The sequence below is a fragment of the Musa acuminata genome, chromosome BXJ3-7, assembly GCF_036884655.1.
Source record: "Musa acuminata AAA Group cultivar baxijiao chromosome BXJ3-7, Cavendish_Baxijiao_AAA, whole genome shotgun sequence".
Taxonomy (NCBI): domain Eukaryota; kingdom Viridiplantae; phylum Streptophyta; class Magnoliopsida; order Zingiberales; family Musaceae; genus Musa; species Musa acuminata.
This window is the reverse complement of record NC_088355.1, coordinates 30,121,013-30,147,782: the sequence shown is the minus strand read 5'-3', so window position 1 is coordinate 30,147,782 and position 26,770 is coordinate 30,121,013. Positions and strand designations below refer to the sequence as shown.

Below are 26,770 nucleotides of genomic sequence, written 5' to 3'. Positions count from 1 at the left end.
TAATTTATTCATTCTCCTATGTTTCAAAGATTCCTTAAATGCCTTATGTGATGATTGAAAACTAATCTGCTTTATGATGAATTACGAATCATGACTTGATCTATGATATAAATGCCTTGAAATGATTGAAATATTTAACACTTTTATGCTCTTCCCCCTACTTTCTTCTTGTTTTCAATGATAAAATGGGGAGAAGTTTTGATCATGCATGGTAGGATATAATTTGACAAAATTGATACCATCATGATATGAAACATTTATGATGTGTAATTATGCATGCAATACTTGTGCTTTCTAATTATGATGTGATGTATTGCATATAATGTAAATCATGATTTAAAATGCTATAAGTGCCAAGTTACACATTTTGAGAAGAAATTGTTATATTGAAATATTAATGTAATTATGAATGGTGATATGATATCATGCATGTAATACTTCAATTTATGATAATGATGCATACAATGATAAAATATTCATGATGAAAAATTGTCTTGACATTCATAACTTGATTATCCATCATTTGTCATGATTTTGAAATCGTTCTAAAAGGAAAAGAGAACTACAAAACTGTATTCTCTCTTTCTTTTTTACAATGACAAAGGGGGAGATAGTTAGCTTGTACAAGTCAAGAAGATGCAAAAACTTGATTGCTAGCTTGCCTATTTTAAGAAGCAAAGATTGCTAACTTGCTTATTTCAAGAAGAAAAATTGTCTTCTTGAACATCACTATCTTGAATATCTCAAGAAGCAAAACTTGCAATTTGCACATTGCAATAGGAAGCAAGAATCATGAGCTTACACAAGAAATTTATCTTGCATTTGCTTTCGAAATTTTTGCTAGCTTATATATTGTGAAACTTGTATATCATAAAAATTGCTAGCTTGTTGGTCTAAAGAGAAGCAAAAAGTTGCTATCTCAAAAGAAGCAAATGTGCTATCTTGCCTATCTCAAGAGGCAAAAATGCTAACTTGCGCATCTAGCAAAGTGAGCAAAATTTTCAAGAAGCAAGAGTTGCCTTCTTGAACATCTCTAATTTGCTAGCTTGCATGATATAGAACTTGCTATCTTGAACATTACCAAAAGTGCTATCTTATATGTTATAAAACTTGAATATCTAAAACTTGATAGCATGAATGTTCTAAGCATTATATAACACTTGCTAAATCTTCTAGCTCCAAGATTGCATGATGATAAAACTTGATATTATGATTTTCATGCAAAGAGTTGAACCAATATCACACACAAACACTTGATTGTGATACTTCTCCTTTTTGTTGATGACAAAGGGGGAGAAGTATGTTGATGAAAGTATGTTGATGACATGACATGTGATGCATAAGTTTATGCATATGTTCATGTTGATGTATTGCAAGTATTCATGATGAATATTGCAATGACTTGAATTCAGTTTGAATTCAAGGTTCTATCAATATGGCATATTGATAGGGGGAGTTTGTTTAAACTCCGGGAGTTAAGTTTAACTCCGTCATCAAGTGGTTGTCATCATCAAAAAGGGGGAGATTGTTGAATCTCGTATTTTGATGATGAAACTACTTGATATATGTTTATGATTTAATCTGTGTTTTGAGTGACGCAGGATGCTTCGATCAGAATGAGACAATTAAAGCAGGAAAATCATGTTGTGCCGAAGGAACATGTCAGAAGATTGGACGTCGGGCCGGTGGATCGGTCGGCGTATCGACAGAAGGCTTCGGGCCGTGGACTCGGGCATCGGGCCAAGAAGAGCGGGTATTGTGCCAAGGATATCGGAGTTGCGGAGTCAACTGGCCGATTGGGCAATAGGCTGCACGAGAGGACGATGCACCGAAGAATCGGACGAAGCGTCGAGGGACCAATGACATGTCGGACAACTTGGTTAATTGCTTAGGATTAATTGTCTCGATCGAAGTTTTGATAAGTGTGCAGGATTAACTACGATGAGAGTAAGACAAGCAGCAGGTGTTGCGCCGGAGTCAAGATCATGATCACGTTGGGAGTTCGAGAGTTCGACGGAAGTTCGGACGGTCGTCGGAGGTTCAGCGAGAATAGATCCGAGAAGTCCAGAAGCTTGCCAAGCGAAGCTCGTCGGAACTCGCCAAGTGGATCGTCGCAAAGTCCAGGAGTATGCCGAATGTCCGCAGAAGGATCACCGAGGGTTTATCGGATGATCGACGGAAGTTCGCCGGAAACTCGCCGGAAGAAGCGATTGACGCATCGGAGCAAAGCTGCAGAAGTTGTCTTAGAGTTAATCGTAGTTAGCATGATGATTAAGCATGAAAATGGGAGGTGATCCCATTAGCTTAATCTTGGGGCAATTGGGCCCCTAAAAAGATTCAAATTGGGCCGAATGGAGTGAACCATTCGGACCCTGATTGCACCAGGAGGTGCAACCGCCCCAGCCAGGAGGTGCAACCGCCTGGGCTGTGGGGTTGGGAGGTGCAACCGCCCCAGCCAGGAGGTGCAACCGCCTGGGCTGTGGGGTTGGGAGGTGCAACCGCCCCAGCCAGGAGGTGCAACCGCCAGGGCTGCGAGGCTGGGAGGTGCAACCGCCCCAACCGAGAGGTGCAACCGCCCAGAGCTCAGTCTTCGAGCTAGACTGGGCGGTGCAACCTCCTCTGCCAAGAGGTAGCACCGCCAGAGCTCAAGTTTCGAGCTCTGCCAGGCGATGCAACCATCGAGCTCAGTCTTCGAGCTCTGGCAGAGAGGTGCATCAGCCTGAGCTCAGTCTCGAGCTCTGCTAGGTGATGCAATCACCAAGCTCAGTCTTCGAGCTCTGGCAGAGAGGTGCATCAGCCTGAGCTCAGTTTCGAGCTCTGCCAGGTGATGCAACCACCGAGCTCAGACTTCGAGCTCTACCAGGCGGTGCAACCACCGAGCTCAGTCTTCGAGCTCTGCCAGGTGATGCAACCATCGAGCTCAGTCTTCGAGCTCTGGCAGAGAGGAGCAATCGCCTGAGCTCAGTCTTCGAGCTCTGCCAGGCGGTGCCACCTCTCCAGTCAAGAGGTGCAACCGCCTGATCCCAGAATTCTGGGATTTGATCGATTTGATCGTTTTGAGCTCGAATTTTGAATTGGGTTGGGGCCTATAAATACCCCACCCATTCAGCACTGAAAAGATACAGACCTACACCGAAATCTTGATCTTTTCTGTGATTCTAAGAGCTCAAAAGTGTTGTAAAGCCTTTAAGTCTCCTCCTTCTATTCTTCAAGTTTTCAGTTGTAAAGTGAGGAGAGAAAGGTCTGTAAAGGTTGTCTCCTGAGCCTGTCAAAAGGAGAGAAATTGTAAAAGGGCAGTTTGGCCTTCGCCTATTGAAGGAAGGCCCCTAGTTGACGTCGGCAACCTCGTCGGTGGAGGAAGCCAAAAGTGGAGTAGGTCAAGGCTGACCGAACCACTCTAAATCTCTGGTTTGCGTTTATTTTCGAGCACTTTATCATTACTGCAAACCTCCTTCATTACTACTGCTCTCTGCGCTTTCACGAACAAGTTCTAAGTGCTGTTCTTCCGAATCTGCATTCAGACGTAAATTCGTATTTTCATACATTACAGTTTACGTTTACGTTTGATTCTGCAGAACTGTCTTCCGTGCTTTTACGAACGAGCTTCTTTGCAGTTTACACTTACATTTTGATCCTATTGATAACTGCAAACTGTCCTCTACAATTTTACGAACGAGTTTTAACATTTAGACGTAAAACTGCATTCAGACGTAAATCGGCCTTCCTCGCTCAATCATCAGATCTCAGTTCACGTTTACGTCTTGATTTCAACTGCATACTGCCTTTTGCGAGTATACAAACGAGTTTCAAAGTTTAGACGTAAATCTGCGTCTAGACGTAAAACTGCGTTTAGACGTAAATCTGCATTTAGACGTAAATCTGAGTTTAAGACGTAAATCTGAGTTTAGACGTAAATCTGCGTTTAGACGTAAAACTGCGTTTAGACGTAAATCTGCGTTTAGACGTAAATCTGCGTTTAAGACGTAAATCTGCGTTTAGACGTAAAACTGCGTTTAGACGTAAATCTGAGTTTAGACGCAATCTGCGCTTAGACGCAAACTGCACTTAGATACAAACTGAGAATTTGCTTTTGCATCATAATAGTTTTTGAACGAACGCAGCTTTTGGTTTTTAATCGCTGTAAGATTTCCGCTGCACTAATTCACCCCCCCCCTCTTAGTGCTCTCGATCCTAACAGGTTGTGGCTCTTCTTCTGCATCTTCTTCTTCATGTTCAAGGCTCTCTTCTGAATGTTCAATGACCTCTTCTTCTATTGGTTCAATCATAAGAAGTCTCCCTTTACTATAGCGTTGCTCACGGCTCTATGGCTCATCACAATGCCAACATAAGCCCTTCGCATATCGCTCCCGAAGCTCTTCTCTTGTTAACCTCTTTGGTGTAGGGACTTGGTCGATAGTAGGGGGGGCTGAGGGCTTCAATATTACTAGTTAAGGAGCGACCATAGTCCTCTGAGCTTCATGGTTCAATTGCTCCTCTTGATGTCGTGCGAAAGAGATGGCTGCCATAAGCGTATATGGTTATTGGGCTTTAACTTCTCCTCGGATTTTCGGCTTCAAGCCCTCAATGAAGGTCCTCAATAGCTATTTTTGAGACCAATCATGAGTTTGATTAGATAACCTTTCAAACCTGGTTTGGTACTCCTGAATGGTAGAGGTTTGTTAGATCTTTACTAGTTATCCGTCAATATTCTTGTAAACGGTTGGTTTAAAGCGGATCAGCAGTCCTTCTTTGAATTGTCGCCATGAAAGGACTCCATAAGTATGTTCAAACTAGTTAAACCACTGTATAGCATCTCCTTCAAGATGTATAGCTCTAATTTTCACTATAGATGCATCTGCGGTTTTATGGTACCGAAAATATCGCTCCGCGCACGAGATCCAACCAATCGAGTCTCCTTCTTCCCATCTAGGGAAGTCCACTCTCATGCATGGATAGTTGGGGTTGGTCATAGAGCTTCCCCTTTCTTGGAAATCATATCTTTGGGCTTGGTGCGATTGGGCAAAGCTCTCTCCTTGATGTGATTTCTTCGGGCTTAGTGGTCGGCCCAATTTGAGTTCGGTAAAGAGCGTCCGAATCTTATCCTCCATTCATGCCTCGAAGACTTCGAATTTAGCATTGATTACCTCCTCAGATGTCATAGTATATGCTACCAAATCTGTGATGTTAAGATCTCTCTTTTGTTGTCGGGTTAAAGGCATGTATTGGTTGAGAGAGGTGATGGTCGAAAGGGTAGGTAGATCGGTGGATGTAGGCTACGGTTTAGGCTTGTTTTGTGGCTATTTTGGGTGCAGTTTGAGGGTGTGGTTTGGTGGAGTTTTAAGGCTGTAGATGAAAGTTTTGGATCAAAGGTTTGATAGAAATAAGTGGAAGTTGCAGCAAGTATGTGCTGTCTTGTAAGAGTAGAATTGTCGTCGAAGAAACAATGGTTTCTCAACGTAATTTTCACCAAAAACTTGAGAGAATTGAGAAGGGAATTGATAGAAAAATCACAGTTTATATGACAGCAAGGATATCTAATTTAATCAAGAAAATTTTGGCAGTATAACAGCAAGGAAATTGGTGCAAATTGCGATTGCAGAATTCTCTTCGAGAAATTTCAGCGGGTTACAACGAAAATTTGCAGCAACACAAAATCATTTTTAGAGATGAATTTCTTAATAGATCAATCTTAGATGGAAGCCAATATGATCTATGAAGTGTATAAGAAATTTCATTCAAAAAAGATTGTAAATAGATGGGTTAAGGCAACAATATGTGGCTGAGATTTTCTGCAGCACAGATTTTTAAGTATAGCAGATTGGACGTTAAAGATCAGTGGTTTATATTAATAATTTTTTGATGAAACTAAAGGGAATTCCACTGTTACGAAGTGTCAAAGCTATCATAAAAATTTTGTAGATATTTGGATAGAAACAACGTAGTATCAAGATCAAAACAATAGTGCTATGCGGTTGAAATTTTATAGTGCAGATTTTCAAGTATAGCAGATTAGACGTAAAATATCAATGGTTTATATTGAGAATTTTTTGACAAAACTAAAGGAAATCTGCTGTTAGGAAATGTCAAAGATGTCATAAAAATTTCGTAGCGATTTGGATAGAAAAAACATAGTAGCAAGATCAAACAGACGGTGCTATACGGTTGGAATTCTGCAATGTATCTTTCGTCGTAGAGATGAAAACTTTATGACGAAAAGTTTATACAACAATATAGGAATAATTTTTTTGGGATTTTCAAATAAGGATAACTAAATTACAGCAGCAATAAGGTAGAAAACTAAAACCTATTGCAATTCACGGGGAGATCAAAGGATGATCCGTGGTGGTGGAGATGATGGCAGAATTTGGCAACGATCTCTTATGCAATTGTGGGAATTGCTTTGGGCAATTGTGGAGGGTTGATGGATGGCTGTGGAAGGGCAGAGAGATGCCAAGAACGCTGGTCTGATACCAGGTGTTAGAACCCTTGTAGATTCTAAACTTGGGGTTGATCTCTTTAGGGGATCGGCCTACTTGGAACTCTATAGGGGTTCCTCCCTCCAAGTTGCTGCTCAAAGGCTGTAGAAAAGATTCATCTATTGCTTATCAAAAGAGGAGGAATACATGACTATTTATAGGGTTTCTAAACCCTAACTCCTAATAGGACTCCTACTCAAGACTCCTACTTCTAACCAACTCCTAATAGGACTTCTACTCAATTCTCTTATTCCTTTACAACTCCTAATTCATCTTTAAGAAACAACCTCCTAACCCTAGCTTGCCTCTTCACCTCTTTAATAGGGGTCGGCTTAGGTAGATTTTACATGAATGTCCCTCTCAATTAGGACTCTCCTAGCTAGAGTCCTAACATATTCACAACTTAATCTTTTACGTGATGATCATTTCCTATGATTCCTTCCTCTTTCTATTGACAAAAGTAGAGTTTTGATTTATGGACTCTTAGATTCATGACTTGATCTTTCTTTCGTTCATGTGATGGTTAAAATTTTTGCACCATTAAATTCTTCCCCTCTTCTTCTTTTTTTTATATATAATGACAGAGGAGATAAAGAGAAGTGCTGTGCTATCTTACACATCTCAAGAGAAGCAAAATACTAGCTTACCCATCTCAAAAAGCAAAACTTGTAAACTTGCATACCTCAAACTAGCTTTCACATCTATAAAACTTGCTAGTTTTCATGTTCTAAAGTAATGATATATATAATGATGTTTTAAAAACTTGAAAATATACAATGATATATGCAATGATTTGAAATTATATTTCAAAAATATGCTAGTTACACTTTTCTCCCTTTTGTTGATGATAAAGGTGAGAAGTAATGATGATTTGAAACATTTCATGATATCACGCATACCCAAGTAACGATGATTTGAAACTTTATTGTTTTGATATCATGCCCAAAGTGATGATTATTTGTAATGATTTAGAATTTGACTGGAAATTATATTTAAATGATGATTCACAATGCATGAAATTTTGATATGATATAATCAAAATTATTTCACTTGAATTCAAAGGTTATTATTTCTTTTGAATTCAAGTTTGCTTTATTTTGATATGGCATATAGATAGAGGGAGTTAAGGTTAATGTTAGGAATGAGTCGACACTAAGAAGGGGGGGAGGTGAATTAGTGCGGCGGTAAAATCACCGGTTTCGAAAAATTCTTCGTTTCGTAAATCTTTCGTACGTTGAAACCGATTTATAAAGATAGCTTGAAAGCGTATAGAAGAGCGTAAGTGTAGTAAAAGCACAGTAAGGAGTAGAGGCAGTTTGCTATAAAAGTAAATTGCTCAAAGTAAATGCAAACCGAGTTTATAGTGGTTCGATCATCGTGATCTACATCCACTCCCGATTCCTCCTCCATCAAGGCCACGGCATCCACTATCAGTCTTCCTTCAATAGGCGAAGACCAACCACCTTTTACAACTCGATTCTCCTTTTACCGGGTTTAGGAGATAACCCTTACACCCTCACTTACTCCTCTCTCAAACTATTCTAACATTTAAAACTTTGAGAGGAGTTTCACACAATTACAATAGAGTTTTCTTTCTTTTGTGCTCTCAATTGTGTACTATTTAACCAGGGATGAGAGGGGTATTTATAGGCTTCAAGTTGATTCAAACTTGGAGCCTAAAAAGGTCTCAACCCAAGTTTCCTAGGTACTAGCGATACCACCGCCGCAGGATCTGCCATTGGGCGGTACCACCGCTTGATAGGAGCGGTACCACCGTTGACGGCATTACTGTCGGTGGTACCACCGTCCAGATTTCCTGGGGTGCTATTCCCTAGGTGGTGCCATCGCCGGCCCTGGCGGTGCCACCACCGGCCAAGCTTTCAGCACCTTGGTTGGGCCTTGAATCCGGCCCAAACCAGCCCAACTTTGGGCCCAGTTGGGCACTAACAGAGTTGATGAGATTACCTCCCAATCCCAACTCTAATTATATACTAACTACGATTCCTAAGACATATTCTAAGCAAGATAAGTCTGGTTTCTTCCGACGATCTTCCCGTGAACTTCCCACGATCTCTATGCAATGTTTCGGCAAACTCCCGGCAAGCTCCTGGACTTCATGATGATCTTCTTGGTGAATTCCAATGAGCTTCTTTGGCAAGCTCCAGGACTCTCGGTCAATTCCAGTAGAACTTTTGATGAATGTCCGGACTTCTGACGAACTCTCGAACTCCCAATGAAATCGCATTCTTGCTATCATAGTTAATCCTGCACACATAAAAAACACTTCGATCTAGACAATTATTACTAAGAATGAATCATTTTGTCTGGCATGTCATTGGTCCATCGACTCTTCGTCCGATTCTTCGGTGCATCATCCGATCTTGTGGCCTATTACCCAATCGGCCAGTTGATCTCCGTAACTCCAATATCCTTAGCGTAATATCCGCTCTTCTTGGCCTGATGCCCGAATCCATGGCCCGAAGTCTTCTGTCGATACGTCGACCAATCCTTCGGCCCGACATCCAATCTTTTGACACGTTTTCCTTCGGCCCAACATGATTCTTCCTGCTTTAATTGTCTCTCCCTGGTCGAAGCATCTTGCGTCACTCAAAATACAGATCAAATCATAAATACTTATCAATTGGTTTCTTCATCAAAATTTGAGAGTCAACAATTAACTCCATCATCAATTGGTTATCGTCATCAAAATAGGGGAGATTGTTGAATCTCGGATTTTAATGATGAAATCAATTGATGAGTTTACGATCTAATCCATATTTTGAGAAAAGTGATGTAGGACTAACCATGATCATGAAAAGGCAAAACAATTGAAGCAAGAGAATCAGACATTAGGCCGGAGTTAGAAAATGGGTATCAGGTCGGAAGAATCGGACATTGCGTTAAGATCGGATGTTGTGGGAGTCAACATACCGATGGATCGAGCGATACGCCAAAGGTTCGGATGATGCATCGAAAGTTCATCGAAAGTTCATCGGAAGTTCGTCGGGAGTTCGAATGAACAAATGACGTGTCGGACAATTGAGATTTCAATATTTATAATTGTTTTAAGTTTTAATTATCATAGTTAGGTGTTAATTTGAGTTGATTTTAGGAGTAATCATATTAACTCAATTAAGGGCCAATTGGACCTAATTTAGGGCTGAATTGGGCTTGTTGTTTGGCTCATTCAATGGCATGTAGTAGGGTTTAGCGGTGACATCGCCAAAAGCTCAGACTCCTAAAGATTGACTGGGTGGTGGTACCGCCCAATGTTAGTGTTAGACTAGGCGGTGGTATTGCCTAGTGTCAAACTTACAAGCGATGGTATAGCTAGTTATCAGTCTAGCAAATGGTGGTACCGTCAGTACCCAAAAACTCTAGATGAGATACTTTTTATTTTTATTTTTGAAGTTATTTGGGGCCTATAAATACCCCAATCTTTCTTGCTTGAAAAATCATGAAAAATGAACAAAAGTCTAAGAGTTGTAAAAGTTTTGGAAAAGTATAAGTGTCATCTTCTTCGTTAAGTTTTATGATCATTCTAAGAGAGGTGTAAGAGGGTAGTTGGTCTTCGCCCATTGAAAGAACATTAGTGAACGCCGATGGCCTCGACAGAAAAAGAATCAGGAGTGAAGGTAGGTCACGATGACCGAACCACTATAAACTCGATTAGTATTTTTATTTATTGTTTTCTGCTATTACTTTCTGAGTTAATTGCCATGTGCACTAACTTTAAGTCAAGCACATTTTTGATACGATATTTCATTGAACGAAAATTTTTTAAATCGTTCAACCTCCCCTCTTAGTGTCAAAACAGTCCTAACAAAGATATTGTGAATGACTGCAATTCAAATGTAATGTTTTTCTTAAGGTAAACTATGAGAAGATAGTAAAGGAGTAGAATGTGATGGGGGCATAGGGAGGAGATGAAAGTTGAGGAGAAAGCTAAGTGAACGGGGAGGAGAGATAAGGATGGGGAGAAGTGGAGATGAAAGTTGAGAGAAAGCTAAGTGAACGAAGAGGAGGAAATCAATAGGGAGAGAGAGGAGGCGGCGGCAGTGGAGATGGGGTGGGATGAGAGGGAGTTGAAAGACAATTTGAGAAAATTAAAAATAATCTAGACTCAATTACATCAAATTAAATAATCAAGATTTAATTGATTCATCTAAAAAAATCAATTTAATTCTAAAAAAATCAAATTAAATCCAATCAAAGACGATCATTATTTTTTTATGATTTTATCAAAACCCCCAAGAAAGATCCCCCGATTGAAAGACCAAATATAAAAGCATCTTTGATAAAAGTTCATTAATATAGACCTTTTTAGGTAAATTAGCCAAGATTTGTTAGCTCAATATTCTTTGCTTTTGATCACAACTCATGCCAACTTTAGAGGTATTTTTTATTAAAATAAGTTTGGTAAAATCATTTCTCGACAAATATTGATAAAAGCATCCTCAATGACAAAATTACGAAAAGTGATAATGATGATGACATAAGATTTATGATGATAGCAATAACATCAAATAGTGACACTACCAAGTGATGATGATAATACCAATCCCCAGAGAGAACATTTTATACAACATTTCACAAAGATATAGCATTTATGTCACTGTAAGCACTCTCACTGCAGACGCCAAAGAACATAAAACAAGATCGGCCCATTGGACAAAGCTTCCATCAATGTAACGTTCGAGAAAGATCAATTTATCCTGCAAATAGAGAGGATTTGAACCCGAGTAACATTACTACTATAAGGTAATCAGGCTTACGTCCATCAAATGACATGCCAATAAAATATGTTATTGCAGATGTCCAGCATTCCTTACAACTTACCTTCATTCATACCTTAAACAAATAATTTTAGCATCTCAATTCTCTAGGGTCAGGTATCCTTCAAGAACAGAGTTCAGGAAACATAGATATAGATACAGTAGGGAATGGCTTATCTTCAGGAAAAATGTAATATACACAGACAAAACTCACCACCACACCCCCCCCCCCCCCACCCCGCCCCCCCCCCCCCCCCCCCCCCCCCCCCCCGAATGGGAACAGTAATAGTCTGTACAAGATCCGCTGATGCAAATGATCTTCTTGCCTCACATATCTGGATATCAAGGCTTCTGTCTCGACAAAGCTAATACTGGAAATGGCACCATCACTCTAATTTTTTCACAGCCTTGAAAGATACTCAAGTACAACGCACAATTAACATTCATTCACCTTTAACCCTGGAATTTCAAATGTGCAGTTAGTTGATTACACCAAACTGTAAAACCGGCAGAGGTTGTTTTCGTCTTAAAGACATGAACTTACATAAATGGAGCAACAGTTTCACTAGTTCTAGATATGTTATTAGCAATACCAGATTTCGCATCCTCCTCGTTGTCATCATTGCATGATGAGAGTACCCTTCTCTGCATGAAAGTAAACATGTTCAAGTTAACCAACTATTTCTCGTAGCATGAGACTGAAGAACTTGATCATAATTCAACTGCACAGATTAAACACTGATGATGAACATTGTGACTAATGCAAAAAAAACAAATAACTATGAGAAAAACAGTCTTTGACCATCGAAGCTATGTCTGGAAAAGAATACAGTCATTGATTGATGCATTTTCCATTCCTATCGAAGCAAGCATTAGAAGAACTACAATGTACATGCAGAAAATTCAATTGATAATCATAGAGAAAGATCCTGAATTTGTAAAACTTGAAGGAACCAAAACCTACTAGTCAGCAAATTCTAAGAAACTATTTAAAGTGAATGATTAGATGACACTCACATGGGCTTCAAAGTCGGGGCTATTCAAGTTGATAGATAAGTTCCTCATCAACAACAACACCTGCACATTAATGGTATAAAACATTGCTTATTAGGAGGAACATTGAGAAGCACATGCATAAACCATGCACTAATTACCTACAATGGAGGATAGTAACAAAAATATTCTTGATGAACATACTACAGATAAATAAGTGATCAAGACATTTATGGAAACAATATGAACTGTGAATTTAATACAAGGTCAAGATTTCCCCCTTCACCTCCCAAGTTATTAAAAACTGACTAGTGAAGTACCATTTGACATTTGCTGGTCATGCACTGGTGTGATACAGCATTGTGCTTGATACATGTCAAGGCACATTATTAAAGTGTCACAGACCAACATAAACCTGAAAGTGCAAATGCAGCATGCATAGTTTGGAGGCTGCCTCAGTCCTAAGATGGTGTTTTAGAACCCCAGCAAATCAGCCATATGAACAACCACCATCATGCTACTCTTCATCAAATACAAAGTCAAAGGCACCTTTCTTTAAGCACATCATAATATATAACTGGTTTGGAAACAAACACCGATACCATACCAGGTGAGAAATGTATGTTGCATTTCTTACTAATAAGCTGAAAGAACTAGATTTTATACTCAAGTACAAAATCATGGAATATATGCTGTCCTAAAAAGGTGAGAACCAAACATGAAACCCACTAATGTTTTGTAACTAACAAATGTTTTCCAACAGAATGCAACTATGATTATGTAATTAACACCTTTCAAAAAAAGGAAAAAGCATCCATTGGAGACCAAATAAGAATAACAACCATTTTATCTAGACAAACTAATTTCCTGCGAAAGCATTAACTTTTCTTCAAGATATACAAGAACTGTAAATTTTTTGTTTGAAAGATAGCATACTGTTTCAACATCAATGGGATCCATCTCTTTCAGTCTTTGCAGGTGACCAGTAGTGCTAGGATCAAAGACACTTCCAAGAAAGCTGTACACCTGAGCAAAGTCTGGCATAACTTCACAAAAACACAAAACCAAAGATGAGAAAGTATGAATAGAATGAGCAAGATTGATATAAATAGCATTTTGCCTGAAACAAAGGTTCAGAATTTAAAAAAAAAATCTTTTTGGTATGAATGGTGAAATAGTTTACTATTATCATTTTGAGAACTTCCTAGGAACAGTTTCCATCCATGACTTCAAGGATGATGTGATCATACTCCTAGCTTCATCAAACATTAACATGTTTCTTTTTCTTTTCCTTTTAACATTGACTTGTTCTTGCAATCTAAGTGATCTCTGATATAGAAAGCGTATTTACGAGGCATAAATGAGAGCTCACCACGAAGAGTTGTGACATGATTTTCTTGATCAGCCAAATCACAATTAGGCCAGGTTGTCCGACTTATCGTGCTGCTAGAGCAGCAATTGTTTACCGCCAATGCTCCAGAAGGTCCTGCGCCACCTGCAAAACTAAGGCCTTACAACATGTCTGTGGAAAAAGAAAAGATCGAACCACTGAAGACAGAATACTAAACCTGTTGTCAGATGAGATGTACTGACAGGATGCAATTTGTGAACTCCAGAAGGCATTGGCCCATTTGCGGTAGAGCTTCTGGGCGTGGAAGATGTATCTATTGCAAAAGTATAGCCTGGTTCAAGCAAACAGGAAGTCTGGAGTGGAGTAGTGCCTTGAGATATCTGTGAAGCTGCAATTACAAGAATACCTGTAAGTTGGATTACAACTTGAAATTAAAGTATTAACATGAACAAGCCTCACCATTTTTAGGTGCTTTCTGTGGATATGGATGAGATGCTTTTCGCTTAGGCCGAGGTGGAGGTACATGTTCACTTGTACCAGTCTTCTGAACCTTCAAAAAGTACTTCTGTGCATGGCTCCTTATCTGCAAGAACCCATTTTAGAATTTTGATTTTGACAAATATTAAGGACCCTGGGTTTTTCACATATTTGATATGTCCCATTAATACACTAGTGGGTCCTTAATGGTGCTTTGAAATGTAGAAAGCTGAAAGATGATTTCAAGAATGAGATCTACATTGTAGACTTCTCTTACAATTGTCTGTCGACTCTGTGTGCAATTACCAGATGCTCTCTATTTATAGAAAATAAGTGTTTGTAGTGCTTGTCCAGAACATCAACTTTAAACAATCAAAATTCAGAAGATCAGACTCCGCCAAATTTCTCTTGCAACTAAACATCTCCAAAGGCTCAGAGTGGCATCTATTAACTAACAAGTGAAAATGAATTTCTTATAAGTTATAACCATTATGTAAGAGCTGCCCAGAAACCTTGTTGACAGCCATGTAAATGAGTAGACTAGAACATGATTATCCACCAAAGGTCATAGAGAAACCTCTATAACTGAATAAGGCAGGTATAGAAGAAGGGAGGATGACAAGCTTCCTCAGAGTAAATTAAAGGCACACATAAGCCAACAACCCTTTCACCAAAACATACTATCCTTTTCTATATATTGAAAATCCATTCTGTGATAATATTTAAAGATAGAAGTTTGTAGAAAAAAAGGAGAAAATTTTGATGTTGTTGGCATGTTTTCTCCTTTTCTCTTAGTTCTTCACATATACTTCTTGATGGAAATATAGCTTGTCTGCAAATTACCTGGATGACGGTCTTTGAGCCAACAAATGCTTCTATCTTTTTCCAGTCACGGTCAAAACTGAAAAAAGAAGAAGAGGAACATTGTTATAGTTATAAAGCCTATAGTGTTATTCATGTGCAAAGTTAGTTATACACTACTCAGATGTCATGCCGCTTTTACACATTAAAGTTGTTACGGTAAATAATACCCAGTGAAGCATGCCATAGAACTTTCTAAGTCCTAACAACATTTGTAGATACAAGGTTATGAGAACTGACCACAAAAGCTGTTAAATATAGTAGATGAAAACCAATGGGCTTACTAAAATTTCAAATAAATGATTTAGTTGTATTCTGCCGAATGAGAAATTAATAGCAGTTACCTTGTCATCTGCACCAAGAAATTGTGTTTCTAGTATACATCTTAAATGATTACTATTCTCAAATCTATGTTTATTGTCTTTGATCAAACATCAAAACTTAAAGCATAGAGGTAGAATATGATTGACAAAGTACTGATTAGTATTAAAATAATTGTTAATATACTGAAGAAAATAGGTCTCAATGAAGCTATAAATACCAATAAATACTATGTAATTATATTAAGCATAGGCATGAACTACAATTCTAACTTTCCTCTTAGCATATTTTCAAAAGAATGAACAAAATGTCAAGGCTGAGCATAAGAGAACCGCATATCTGGCTTCACCATTGAGAGGCAAAGAGTCTATTTGTATTGCTCTTTAGGGGCAAAGCTTGGTTCTGTACAAAAGGGAGGTATTGGTGCAGCAAAGCAATCAAAAGCTTGTTACATCATAATTGAGCATCATGGAGGAAAACTGACAAATTCTCTCTAGATCATGTTGTTAAAATCCACTGAAATTGATGGAAGAGTTTGAGATGCAAGTGGGCCAACTTCACACTTAATTCTGCTGTATGTGATCTTCTATAAAAATACAACCTCACATGTTGTACTTTAGATACCCTTCTTAAGATTGAGGCAACAAGATGGGCAATTGTTGCTCGGTAAAATGATAATTGTAAGCTCAAGAGAGTTAATAACAATAATCACCAAATATGTGCTCAATTCTCTTCTGCACCCATAATGCTCTGATTCTACTCAAATATAATGTGCAAAGGCTGATTTACTCTTTGCAAGTTGATTTTGAGCTTAAATTTGTTCTCCTTTCCCAACATGAGGTCATAATATCCCATGGATCATTACTACTCACCAGTAACAGAAGTTTCCACAGTATCTATAAACAAGAAGTTCCCTAAGCCACATATAATGTTTCCTGGTCTCGTATGGAAATTGCTTGGAGAAGCGTCCATTATCACTGATAAATTAGCCAGGACATTGTCGTCTAAAGGAAAATTCCTGTTATTTCATCCACTATCACAAAGGAGAACCAAAATGCAATCCTCATAATTCTACTTAGAGATACACACAAAGGAAAGACAAGGCCTTTAGTAGAATCTTTAGTTTTAGCATAATTATCTTCTGTAATGGACAAAAAGAAAAAGGGGAATCCTCGTTAAACAATCTAAAAAAGAAAGGAAGCAAGATCATCGACGCTGGATTCTTAACAAGGTCAACTGAAGCAACTTCATCAGCAACAACCAAATCCTTTACAGCATCAGGCAAGATATAAGTTGAACGACCAGAAAGTAATCAATGATGGCGATAACCCCAATTTCCAGCCACTATGGCCAGACTATGACAACTCCTATTGTAAAGGATGGTAACGGATCCCAAATTCTACATATCATCATAGGAATTAAGCAAACAGAGTCCCGCATGACCAAGAACACAATACAACCATGACTAAAAGATGCTAATTTTAGAGACGATAACTGCAAACATAGCACCAGATCCGCAAGAACTTTCCATATGAGAAACCAAGTGTAGCCCCAAGTTCCCATCAAAAACTACAGAAAGCCAAGACCGATCCCAGCAAAAGCGCAAGTTTTCCTTACAGTTGGAGGGCTTCGAGGAACTTGTCGTGCTCCTGCTCGGTCCAGCTCTCGCGGGACTTGGTGATGGTGTAGGGCTTCCGGACCTTCTTGCTGGGGTCCTCCGCAGCGGCAGCTGCGGGGGTCAGGAGGCCGGCCGCGCCAGGGAGGGCCATGGAGGAGAGGCCCGGGAGGTCGTGGGGGAAGAAGACCACCGACGACGCTGCTGCTTCTCGTCCGCCGCCGCCTTGGGCTACCTTGGCGTTAACAGACACCATAAAAGGGGGCAGAGATATCGGGGGATGTAGCAAGCGAAGGAAAAGGGAGGGGGAGTAAGAGGTGGAAGGGGTGGTGGGATGGCGTCGACTTTACATACTTGGCGCTGCTGCGGCCACCATTCCAATATAATATATTTGCTTGGCTTGTGTGTTAGAGCGCAGGAATTTTACCCGAGACGGAACGGGGGTTGGATGGAAGCGACGCTGGACAAGTGGCAGGAGGGAGGGAGGTGGGGCCCGTTTCCCGTCTCTGCGACCGCAATCCTTTGTTGCGGACGACCGTACAGAACGCCATATCTCTGCGGACGCATCGGTCACCGTTAGAAAAAACCAAAGAAATGCATAACGTTACGTCCGATCGTGATGAGAACAAGACATGTAATTGGTTGATAACTACCGTGTAGCAGCTTAAACAAAGAGTTGGAATCCTTGTCATTTGCGTCACCAATCCCTGAATTTGACCCACGGTGAGAAAAGATGATGTCACCTTAATCAGTTTATATATATACATATATATATATATATATATATATATATATATGTGTATATATATTAAAAATAGTCTAGCTTGTTACCAATATCGTGCAAACCCTTCCTGCGATGATCTGCTTCCAGAAATCTTATCGCTCGACAGTTTTGATTCTGTCTAATTTGGAACTAGAATCAAATTAGTTCCGAGTGATTCTGATTACGCTTCACGAACAAATCTTATTAAGTTGATAATTCTGGTTCCGTTTTCAATTTTGAACTGAAATTTTCTTTGATTTGTCGTTTATTAAAGGATTATAAAAAGGTGATTCATCATTTGCAGAAATATCTAGGTTTTTTTTTTGTTTTTTCCGACTGATTTGTGATTAAATCGAAATCACCGATTCTGATTTTATTAGATTCCATGAACCAAAACCGAATCATAAGAAATCGATTTCACTTAGATTCAAAATTATTGAACCGTTTACCCAGTTCGATTTTGATTCTTAGTTGGTTCAATTCCTACTCAAACTGGACGATGACCGGGTCTATGATCAAGTGCATATGTATTACTTCCGTATCGAACAACGTCTCTAAGTCCTCTGGATGACTGCCTTTACCACCTGTAACAATGGGATACTGCTTGCTGTAGAAAAAAATAAAAATAAATAAAACAATAGATGGAAAATAAGAGGCATAATCCATAAATCTAAATCAGAAACAGAGAATAAAAGGAGTCACAGGATTTGGACCATTTGGGCTTGATGATATGCGGTGTAGCGTTATCTATATATCTACCAAGAGAGGGTATGCAATCTGAAGCCCAACGACCGATGAAATTTGAGAATCTACTTGTCTCTGTTTTGGATTTCCAGTATGCAGTTGAATTCAACTACACTTGCGAAAGGGCAAGTACAAAAAAAAAAAAAGAGCAACAAAATAGCTTTATCCTGCTGCTGAGCATCCCCATAGTCCTTGATTCAGCTGACAGCAACACGCAGACACAACCCTGTCATCAGCAAAAACAAATGAAAGTACCAGTCAACCAAATCCCATGAGGCATAAGGAGAATAGTAGGATTTTACCCGGCTTTCCCAATCCAAGGGTATCATAGTTTGCGGTTGATGTAATGAAATATCGTGTGCATTGTTTACCTCGGATACGTGGGCTTGCGGTACACCTCCTGGAAATCTGGGAAGAGGCAACTGTTTCAGCAAGTTCAATGGATTTGGCATTTACTGTAACTTCAAATGGCAAGCACCGGGTTCATGTGTGGTTGACGACAATGGTTTAAAGTAATACAAGGAATCGCATTTTGAATAGAACTTCAGTGAAAGTCATGATGGATGCCTTCAGGACCAATAAACCTCGTCTGTTGACTCCCTGTTTGAGAGATGATGCAACGAGAAGACGTCCTTGCCTGCGGTGACTCCTGTATCTTAACCAACCAGGTCATAGGTAGGGGCTACGAACAGGAGGGAAGCTATCCAGTTCAGTTCAGACGGTGGAATGCGTTGTGCATGTATTTTTTATCATCGAGACGTTCTTTTCGGATAGCATTGAATTCTCCTCCATCCGAAAAGCTCTGTACAGAGATTGGGGATTGTGCTGCTGCCCCAAAATAATGGATCGAAATTAGGATCTCCAGACGTTCCGAAAAATCTATCAAAGCATCCGATATGTGTACCAGTGGATGTCATTGACACCATCTCCTGTTTCTTTGTCCCCTTCTGTATCAAAGGAAGCAGATGCCATGCGTGATCGTCGACATCAGAATTTTTCTGTCTCAGATTTCCAATTGCCGTCGTCTAAAGTCCCTGAACAGCAGCGTGCTACAGATTTGAACTGTTACCCTCGATGTCAGCCAAGATGATACGACTCAAGTTGCTAAGTTTGTCTTACTAATTGTTTGTGTAAACACTTTAAGTCATGGCCTCGGGTCGACTCGGCTTGGTTCGGGTCTGGATGATGGGGGATCTTCCCGGGACGACCCTTGAGACCGCTAAGGTGACCGGCTGCGATGGTCCAATAGGGACGGGGTCATCGTTTCCTCCGAGAGGGGGCTCCTCGCTTGGGCATCTAGCGGGAGGCCTCCGTCTTCGCACCTGCACACAGGTCGGGTCGGGAGAGCTCGACCCGACCCCTCCGACGATCAAGTCAATGAATAGTCGCAGGGGGTTTGTTGGTTGTCTTCCTCCCTCCTCATTCAGAATGCGTGGGTATTTATAGGGAAGCTTACTGTTTCCTGATGTGCCCGCTTGCAGGGGGCAGGCTCATACTCCTGGTAGTGTCTGACATCAATGTTAGCGTGGCGTGAAGGATCGAGCCTGAGCAGGATGTTAATGTGCTTCGGTTGGCGTTCCGGTCCGTGTTGACCAGGTACTGTCAGGTTAACAGGGGCGCGAGACGTCATCTGATGTCAACCCGAGTCTTATCGCCATTATTACCCTCATCACTAATAAAATATTATTTTTATTTGAATTCAATATTCTATCAATATGATATATTGATAGGGGGAGTTAAGATTAATTCATTAATTGATTGTCATCATCAAAAAGGAAAAGATTGTTAAATCTTCAATTTTGATGATGAAACCAATTGATAGTGTTTATGATTTGATCAGTGTTTTGAGTAACGTAGGAAGCTGCGATCAGGGAGAGATAATTAAAAGCAGGAAGAATCATGTTGGGTCGGAGTGGAACATGTCAGAAAATTGGACGTTGAGTTGGAAGACTGGTCGACATATTAATAAAAGGCTTCGGACCATAGGTTCGAGCATCGGACCAAGAAGAGTAGAAATTGTACCAAGGAAATCGAAGTTGCGGAGATCAACTGACCGATTGGGCAATAGGCCGTAAGAGAGGACGATGCGCCGAAGAATCGGACGAAGCGTAGATAAACCAATGACATACCAAACAACATTTAATTCAAACCTTATAATAATTGTCTAGATCGAAGTAGGTTTTAAGTGTACTGGATTAACTACAATAGCGATCAAGGCATAAAGCAAAATGAAGTCCTAGAGTCAAGAACAAGATTTCGTTAGGAGTTCGAGAGTCTATTAGAAGTTTGGATGTCCGTCGGAAGTTCTGTCGGAATTGACCGAGAAGTCCAGGAGCTTGCCAAAGAAGCTCGTCGGAACTTACCAAGAAGATCATTATAAAGTCCAGGAGCTTACCAGGAGTCCGCTAAAACATTGCCGAGAGATCATCGGAAGTTCGCCAAAAGATCGCTGGAAGCTCACCGGAAGAAACTGAGACTTACTAGACTTATTTAACTTAGTGTATACCTTAAAATTCATAGTTAGCACTTAATTGGATTACAATTAGGTCAACTCAATTAGGGGCTAATTGGGCTATGTTGGGCCAAGTGAAAAGGCCCAAATAGTGACCCAATAGGTTGAACCGTCATGGCATAGTCTCCGAGACTATGTTAGGCGATGGTACTGCCCAAACACAATCTCCGAGAGACTGTCAGGCAATGGAACCACCAGACTATGCAGTGGTACCACCCAGTGGCAGGGTGTCAAGCAGTGGTACCGCTAGACTGGGCGGTGGTACCGCCCAGCACAGGTGGTGGTATCGTAGTACCCCGAAAACCGAGGATGAGACATTTTTAGGCTCCAAGTTTGAATCCACTTGAGGCCTATAAATACTCCTCTCATCCTTGGTTAACACACACAAGAATTGAGAGAAAAAAAATAGAAAAATATTATTGTAATCTTATGAAAACTCCTCTCAAGCTCTAAGTGTTAGTCTTGTTTAAGAGAGGAGTGAAGGGGGTTGTAAAGGTTCTCTCCTAAACCTGTCAAAAAAAGAATCAAGTTATAAGGGTAGTTGATCTTCATCCATTGAAGGAAGATCATTAGTGGATGCTGGTGGTCTTGACGGAAGTGGAATCGATGGAGTGGATGTAGATCATGACGACCGAATCACTGTAAAATGGTTTGCATTTCTATTTTGCTATTTAAATTTATTGTAAATTGTCATACTTCCTCGTTACTTTAGCTGCACACACTTACACATATGTTTCAAGTTAGTATCTTTCTAAAATTAGTTTTAATTGAATGAAAGATTTTTGAACCGACATAATTTTATCTACTGCACTAATTCATCCCCCTTCCCCTTTAGTGCCGCTCTTGATCCCAACAAATATTGCCTCTCTTGAGATGTACGAGATAGCACTTTTGCTTCCTAGTAAGTTTTTCTCCTTGAAATGTATAAGCTAACCATTTTTCTCCCCCTTTGTCATTGTCAAAAAAAATAAGGGAAGAATACAACGTTATAATATTTTTCCCTTTACATTAATTTTCAAATCATCATAAAGATAAAGTACCATTCTTAATTATATATGTTTGTGCATCATTATAGTTTCAAATTAAAATATGCATAATTTTAAAACCTTATATTTCATCCTTACTTCATGCATGATACCCAAAATAAATCAATCATCACTATGGGCATATTACTGAAGCATTAAATTTTTTAAGCATTTATCACTTCATGCATTAAATCAACATTTTGATCATGATACCAAACATTCATCATTTCTCCCATGCATGATACTAAAGCATTCAAGATACCAAACATTACATCAATATTTTTAAGCATTTATTGTTAGGATCGAGTTGGTACTAAGAGAGGGGGGGTGAATTAGTACAGTGGATAATAACATCAGTTTTAAAAATCTTCGTATGATAAAAACTGATTTTGGTGAAAACTATTTGTTTGACTCATATAAGTTTGTAAGTGAATAGAGAAGAGAGGATTAAATAGTTTGCAATGCAGTAAACAAAATAAGCAGTAAGGAAAGAATGCACCGGAATTTATAGTGGTTTAATCGTCGTGACTTACATCTACTCCCGATTCCTCTTCCATCCAGGCCACCGGCATCCACTAATAGTCTTCCTTCAATAGGCAAAGACCAACCTCCTTCTTATAACTCTATTCTCCTTTTGTAGGCTCAGGAGAGAACCTTTACACCCTCACTACCTCCACTTTTAAACTTCACTAACACTTAGAGTCTGAGAGGAGTTCTCACAAGATTATAATAGTATTTTCTTACTTTTTTGCTCTCAATTCTTGTGTATGTTAACCAGAGATAAGTGGGGCATTTATAGGCCTCAAGTGGAATCAAACTTAGAGCCTAAAAGTGTCTCACCTTAGTTTTCGGGGTACTACTGGTACCAACGCCTATGCTGGGCGGTACCAACGCCTGCGGCACTAACACTGGGCGGTACCACCACCCGGTCCGGTCTGGTGGTACCACTGCCTGACACCCTGCCACTAAGTGGTACTACTACTAGACATAGTCTCGGAGAATATGCCACCGATAGTTCCATCTATCGGGTCACTATTGGGGCCTTTCACTTGGACCAATATAGTCCAAACTTGGGCCCCATTGGCCCCTAATTGAGTTAGCCCAATTCCAACCCAATTACACCTAAAATCTACTTCAATCTAGATAATTATTATAAACCTAAATCAAATATTGTCTGGCATATCATTAGTTCATCGATGCCTCGTCTGATTCTTCGACGTATCATCCTCTTTTGCAGGCTATTGCCCAATCGACTAATTGACCTTTGCAACTCCGATTTCCATGGTGCAATTTCTACTCTTCTTAGCCCGATGCTCAAACTTATGGCTCGAGACCTTCTGTCCATAAGTCGATCGATCTTTTGGCTCGACGTCCAATATTCTGATATGTTTCACTCCGGCCCAATATTATTCTTCTTGCTTTTAATTGTCTCTTCCTGATCGAAACTTCTTGCATTACTCAAAGTATATATCAAATAAACACTATCAATTGGTTTCATCATCAAAATTTGAGATTCAATAATCTCCCCCTTTTTTATGATGAAAATCGATTGATGATGGAGTTAACCTTAACTCCCCCTACCAATATGCCATATTGATAGAACCTTGAATTCAAATTGAATTTAAGTCAAAGCAAATTTAATCATGAATATCATTATGAGTCTAAGCAACATATCATCATAAAATCATGCATAATACAAATTTTAATACATCATTCTATACATGATCATCATCATGCCTTCTCCCCCTTTGTCATCAACAAAAAGGAGAAGTGCAACTATACAAGCTTTAGAGATATGAAAGCTTAGCTATTTAGCAATTTTTTCATCACTTTTGAACACTCAAGCTAGTGAGTTTCTTTCTTCTCTTTTGAGAAGTGCAAGATAGCTTGTTTTTGCATTTTCTTAAAGTTGTGCAAGCTAGCAAGTTTTTCTTCCTTTTGCAATGTACAAGTTTCCAAATTTTGTATAAGATAGCATGTTTTTGTATCTTCTTGAAATATGTAACTTAGTAAACATTGCTTCTCTTGATATTTGCAAGATAGCAAGCACTTCTTGCATCTCTTTTAAGATGAGCAAGCTAGCAAGTTTGCCTCTCTTTGCGATGTGCAAGCTAGCATGATTTGCTTCTTCTTATATTGTGTTAGCTAGCAAATTTAGGTTCTCTTTGATGTGCACATTAGCAATTCTTTCTCCCCCTTTGTCATTGGTAAAAAGTGAGGAATAACAATACAATAGTGCAATTCATTTCCATTTACATCAATTTTTAAATCATCACATAAAGTATAACAAGAAAAGTTTGGTGATGAGATATACTTGCATAGTAAAAATCATATCATGAAAGATAAGATCATATGAATACCAAAAGACATGATTCATTTTTATAAATATTCTATTTAATAAAATGTAATAATTCATTCGAGAATAAAAAGTGTGGGATCTTGATTCATATAAAGAAATTATCAAGTTTTGATTCCAAGAATTCAAGATCGATCATGATATAGATAAATACATTCCTATAGCAAAAAGGAGTCATGAGAGAATACATAAAGGATCTCGATTTATGTATTATATATCTCAATTCATTATGAATCATAAAAAAAAATTATAATTCTAAAAAATTATGATTCATTTGGATAATTTTTCTTTTTAGTAATTAGCAAAAAAGAAACATGGGAGTCCAAAAACAAGATCTTGATTCATAGAAAAATCTCATGTATCAAATATCAAAAAATTAATATCATGATTTGGATAAAAAAATAAATCTTAACCCATAAAGTTTTCTTGTATGAAATAACAGGTCATCATCATTATTACGTTAGGCATGATATTAAATTATTAAATTTTTAAATCAACATTACTTGGGTATGCATGATACCAAAATATGATTTTAAGTCTTCAACACATAACATGCATAATTTCAAACCATTACAAACCATTATCAAGGTCATAGTTTGTTTGCATAAGTCTCTTCTTTAGTAAATGGTAAGAAGAAATCATTAAAGATAGAAAATATTTTGATTCTCATAAAAGATACCTCAAGTAGAGAAATCAAAAGAAAGTTCATGATTCGGTTGAAAATTTTTCATTCAAATTCAAATAATCAAAATCACTTTTCAAAAAATTCAATGAAGGCAATCTAAATAGATTCACATGAGAACTTAATTCATGCATAATGTCTCAATTTATCATGAATGATAAAAAAAATTAGAGTATCAAGTGAAGGAATCATGATTTGTGTAACAAAAATATTATCGATTCGTGCATTCAAACCATTATTACTTCAACTCATCATGCATAGTTTCAAAATGTAAAATCATCAAATATGATATAAATTTTTATTTCAAAATACATTCCCGTTTAGTTGTTTCAATTTAAGTGATTTGATTTCATACAAGCATATCCTTGTTTTTTTTTTGCCAAATCAAAACATATATTGTCGTTTAAAATGAATATGCAAGATTTATCACAAAAATCATCAAGATCAATAAATCACAAAAATCATCATATATAATTTCAAAATCTCATGCACAGAATAAAATCATCAAGCATTGTACCAAAACTTTTAATATTTTCATTACATCATTACATCGTTATACATCATTAAATCATCAATATTGATTTCATCAAACATAAAGCATTTTCAAAATCATTTTGTTTGTTATAATAATATCTTTTTATTTTTTAAGTGAATCTAACTTTTCATGCTTAGTGCTAGAAATTAACATATAATTATCATGCTCAAATTTTTTTTTTTTTAAATCACTTAGAAAGAGAAGCATGCTACTTTTTTATTTTTTTATTTTTATTTACTAACTAATTTAAAAAATAACTCATGAAAATTATTAAGTTATTTCAAAATAAACTAAAGGGGTTTTGGTTACCTCATTGTGAAAAGCTATTAAGGTGTAGTTCGCCACATTGTCTTTGTTGGTTTGCTTCACGTCTTCGGATGAGCTCGATTCGTCTCAAGTCATATTGAAAACTTTCTTTTTCTTTGACAGCTTCTTCTTTTTAAATTTATTTTTATTCTTTGATTTTTATTTTAAGAACTTTTTATGCTTTATTGTGAGAAGTTCAAAGTCATCATCACTTGAGCTTTTGTTCGAGTGGTCTTCTTGAGTTCTAAGTGTCAAATCATTCTTATCCTTCGAAAAGTTGTTCTCAAGTTCATCATGTGTCTTGCACATCATTTCATAGGTCATCAAAGACCCAATAAGTTCTACAATTGGAAAATGATTCAAGTTCTTTGATTCTTGTATTGCCATTACTTTCGAATCTCAATTTTTAGAAAGAGATTGTAAAACTTTATTAACAAGTTCAAAATTTGAAAAAATATTTATCAAGACTTTTTAAACCATTGATAACATTCGTAAAACGGGTGTACATGTCTCCAAAGGTTTCACTTAGTTTCATATGAAATAACTCAAAATCATGCATCAAAAGATTTATCTTCGAACCTTTAACTCTACTTGTACCTTCGTAAGTGATTTTGAGTATACGCCAAATATCGAAAGCTATTTTACAAATAGACACTTAATTGAACTCATTTTTATCTAAGCACAAAACAAGGCATTCATAGCTTTGGCATTTAAAGAGAAAGTTTTCTTCTCCAAATCATTCCAATCGTTCATTGGAAGAGAAGACTTTTGAAATCTGTTTTCAATGATATTCTATAAATTCAAATCTAAAGAAAGCAAGAAAACTCTTATTCGAGTTTTCCAATATGTGTAGTCTATCCTATTGAACATAAGAGAATGAATGATAGAGTGACCCTCTTGAAATCCTAAAAGAGTCATTTCTCTTGGGTGTTAAATCAAATGATAAAGAACATGGCTATGATACCAACTGTTAGGATC

General features: G+C 38.2%; 1 protein-coding gene across 3 annotated transcripts; it reads right to left on the bottom strand.

Moving 5' to 3' along the window:
- Nucleotides 1–11,667: 11,667 nt before the first annotated feature.
- On the bottom strand, nucleotides 11,668–17,240 carry LOC135584170 (protein REVEILLE 5-like). 3 transcript variants are annotated; one of them, XM_065158095.1, is made up of 9 exons: nucleotides 16,872–17,240; nucleotides 14,916–14,973; nucleotides 14,055–14,178; nucleotides 13,813–13,983; nucleotides 13,617–13,739; nucleotides 13,181–13,281; nucleotides 12,269–12,328; nucleotides 11,796–11,896; nucleotides 11,668–11,710 (listed from the first exon to the last, which is right to left on the bottom strand). In XM_065158095.1, exons 1-9 carry the CDS (start codon nucleotides 17,123–17,125, stop codon nucleotides 11,695–11,697), a joined length of 1,008 nt encoding a protein of 335 aa, XP_065014167.1. In that variant the 5' UTR covers nucleotides 17,126–17,240; the 3' UTR covers nucleotides 11,668–11,694. The 3 variants fall into 3 exon arrangements, with proteins under 3 accessions (XP_065014167.1, XP_065014166.1, XP_065014168.1); XM_065158094.1 differs by having other exon boundaries at nucleotides 13,181–13,290; nucleotides 16,872–17,238; XM_065158096.1 differs by having other exon boundaries at nucleotides 11,845–11,896; nucleotides 13,181–13,290; nucleotides 16,872–17,238.
- Nucleotides 17,241–26,770: the final 9,530 nt, after the last annotated feature.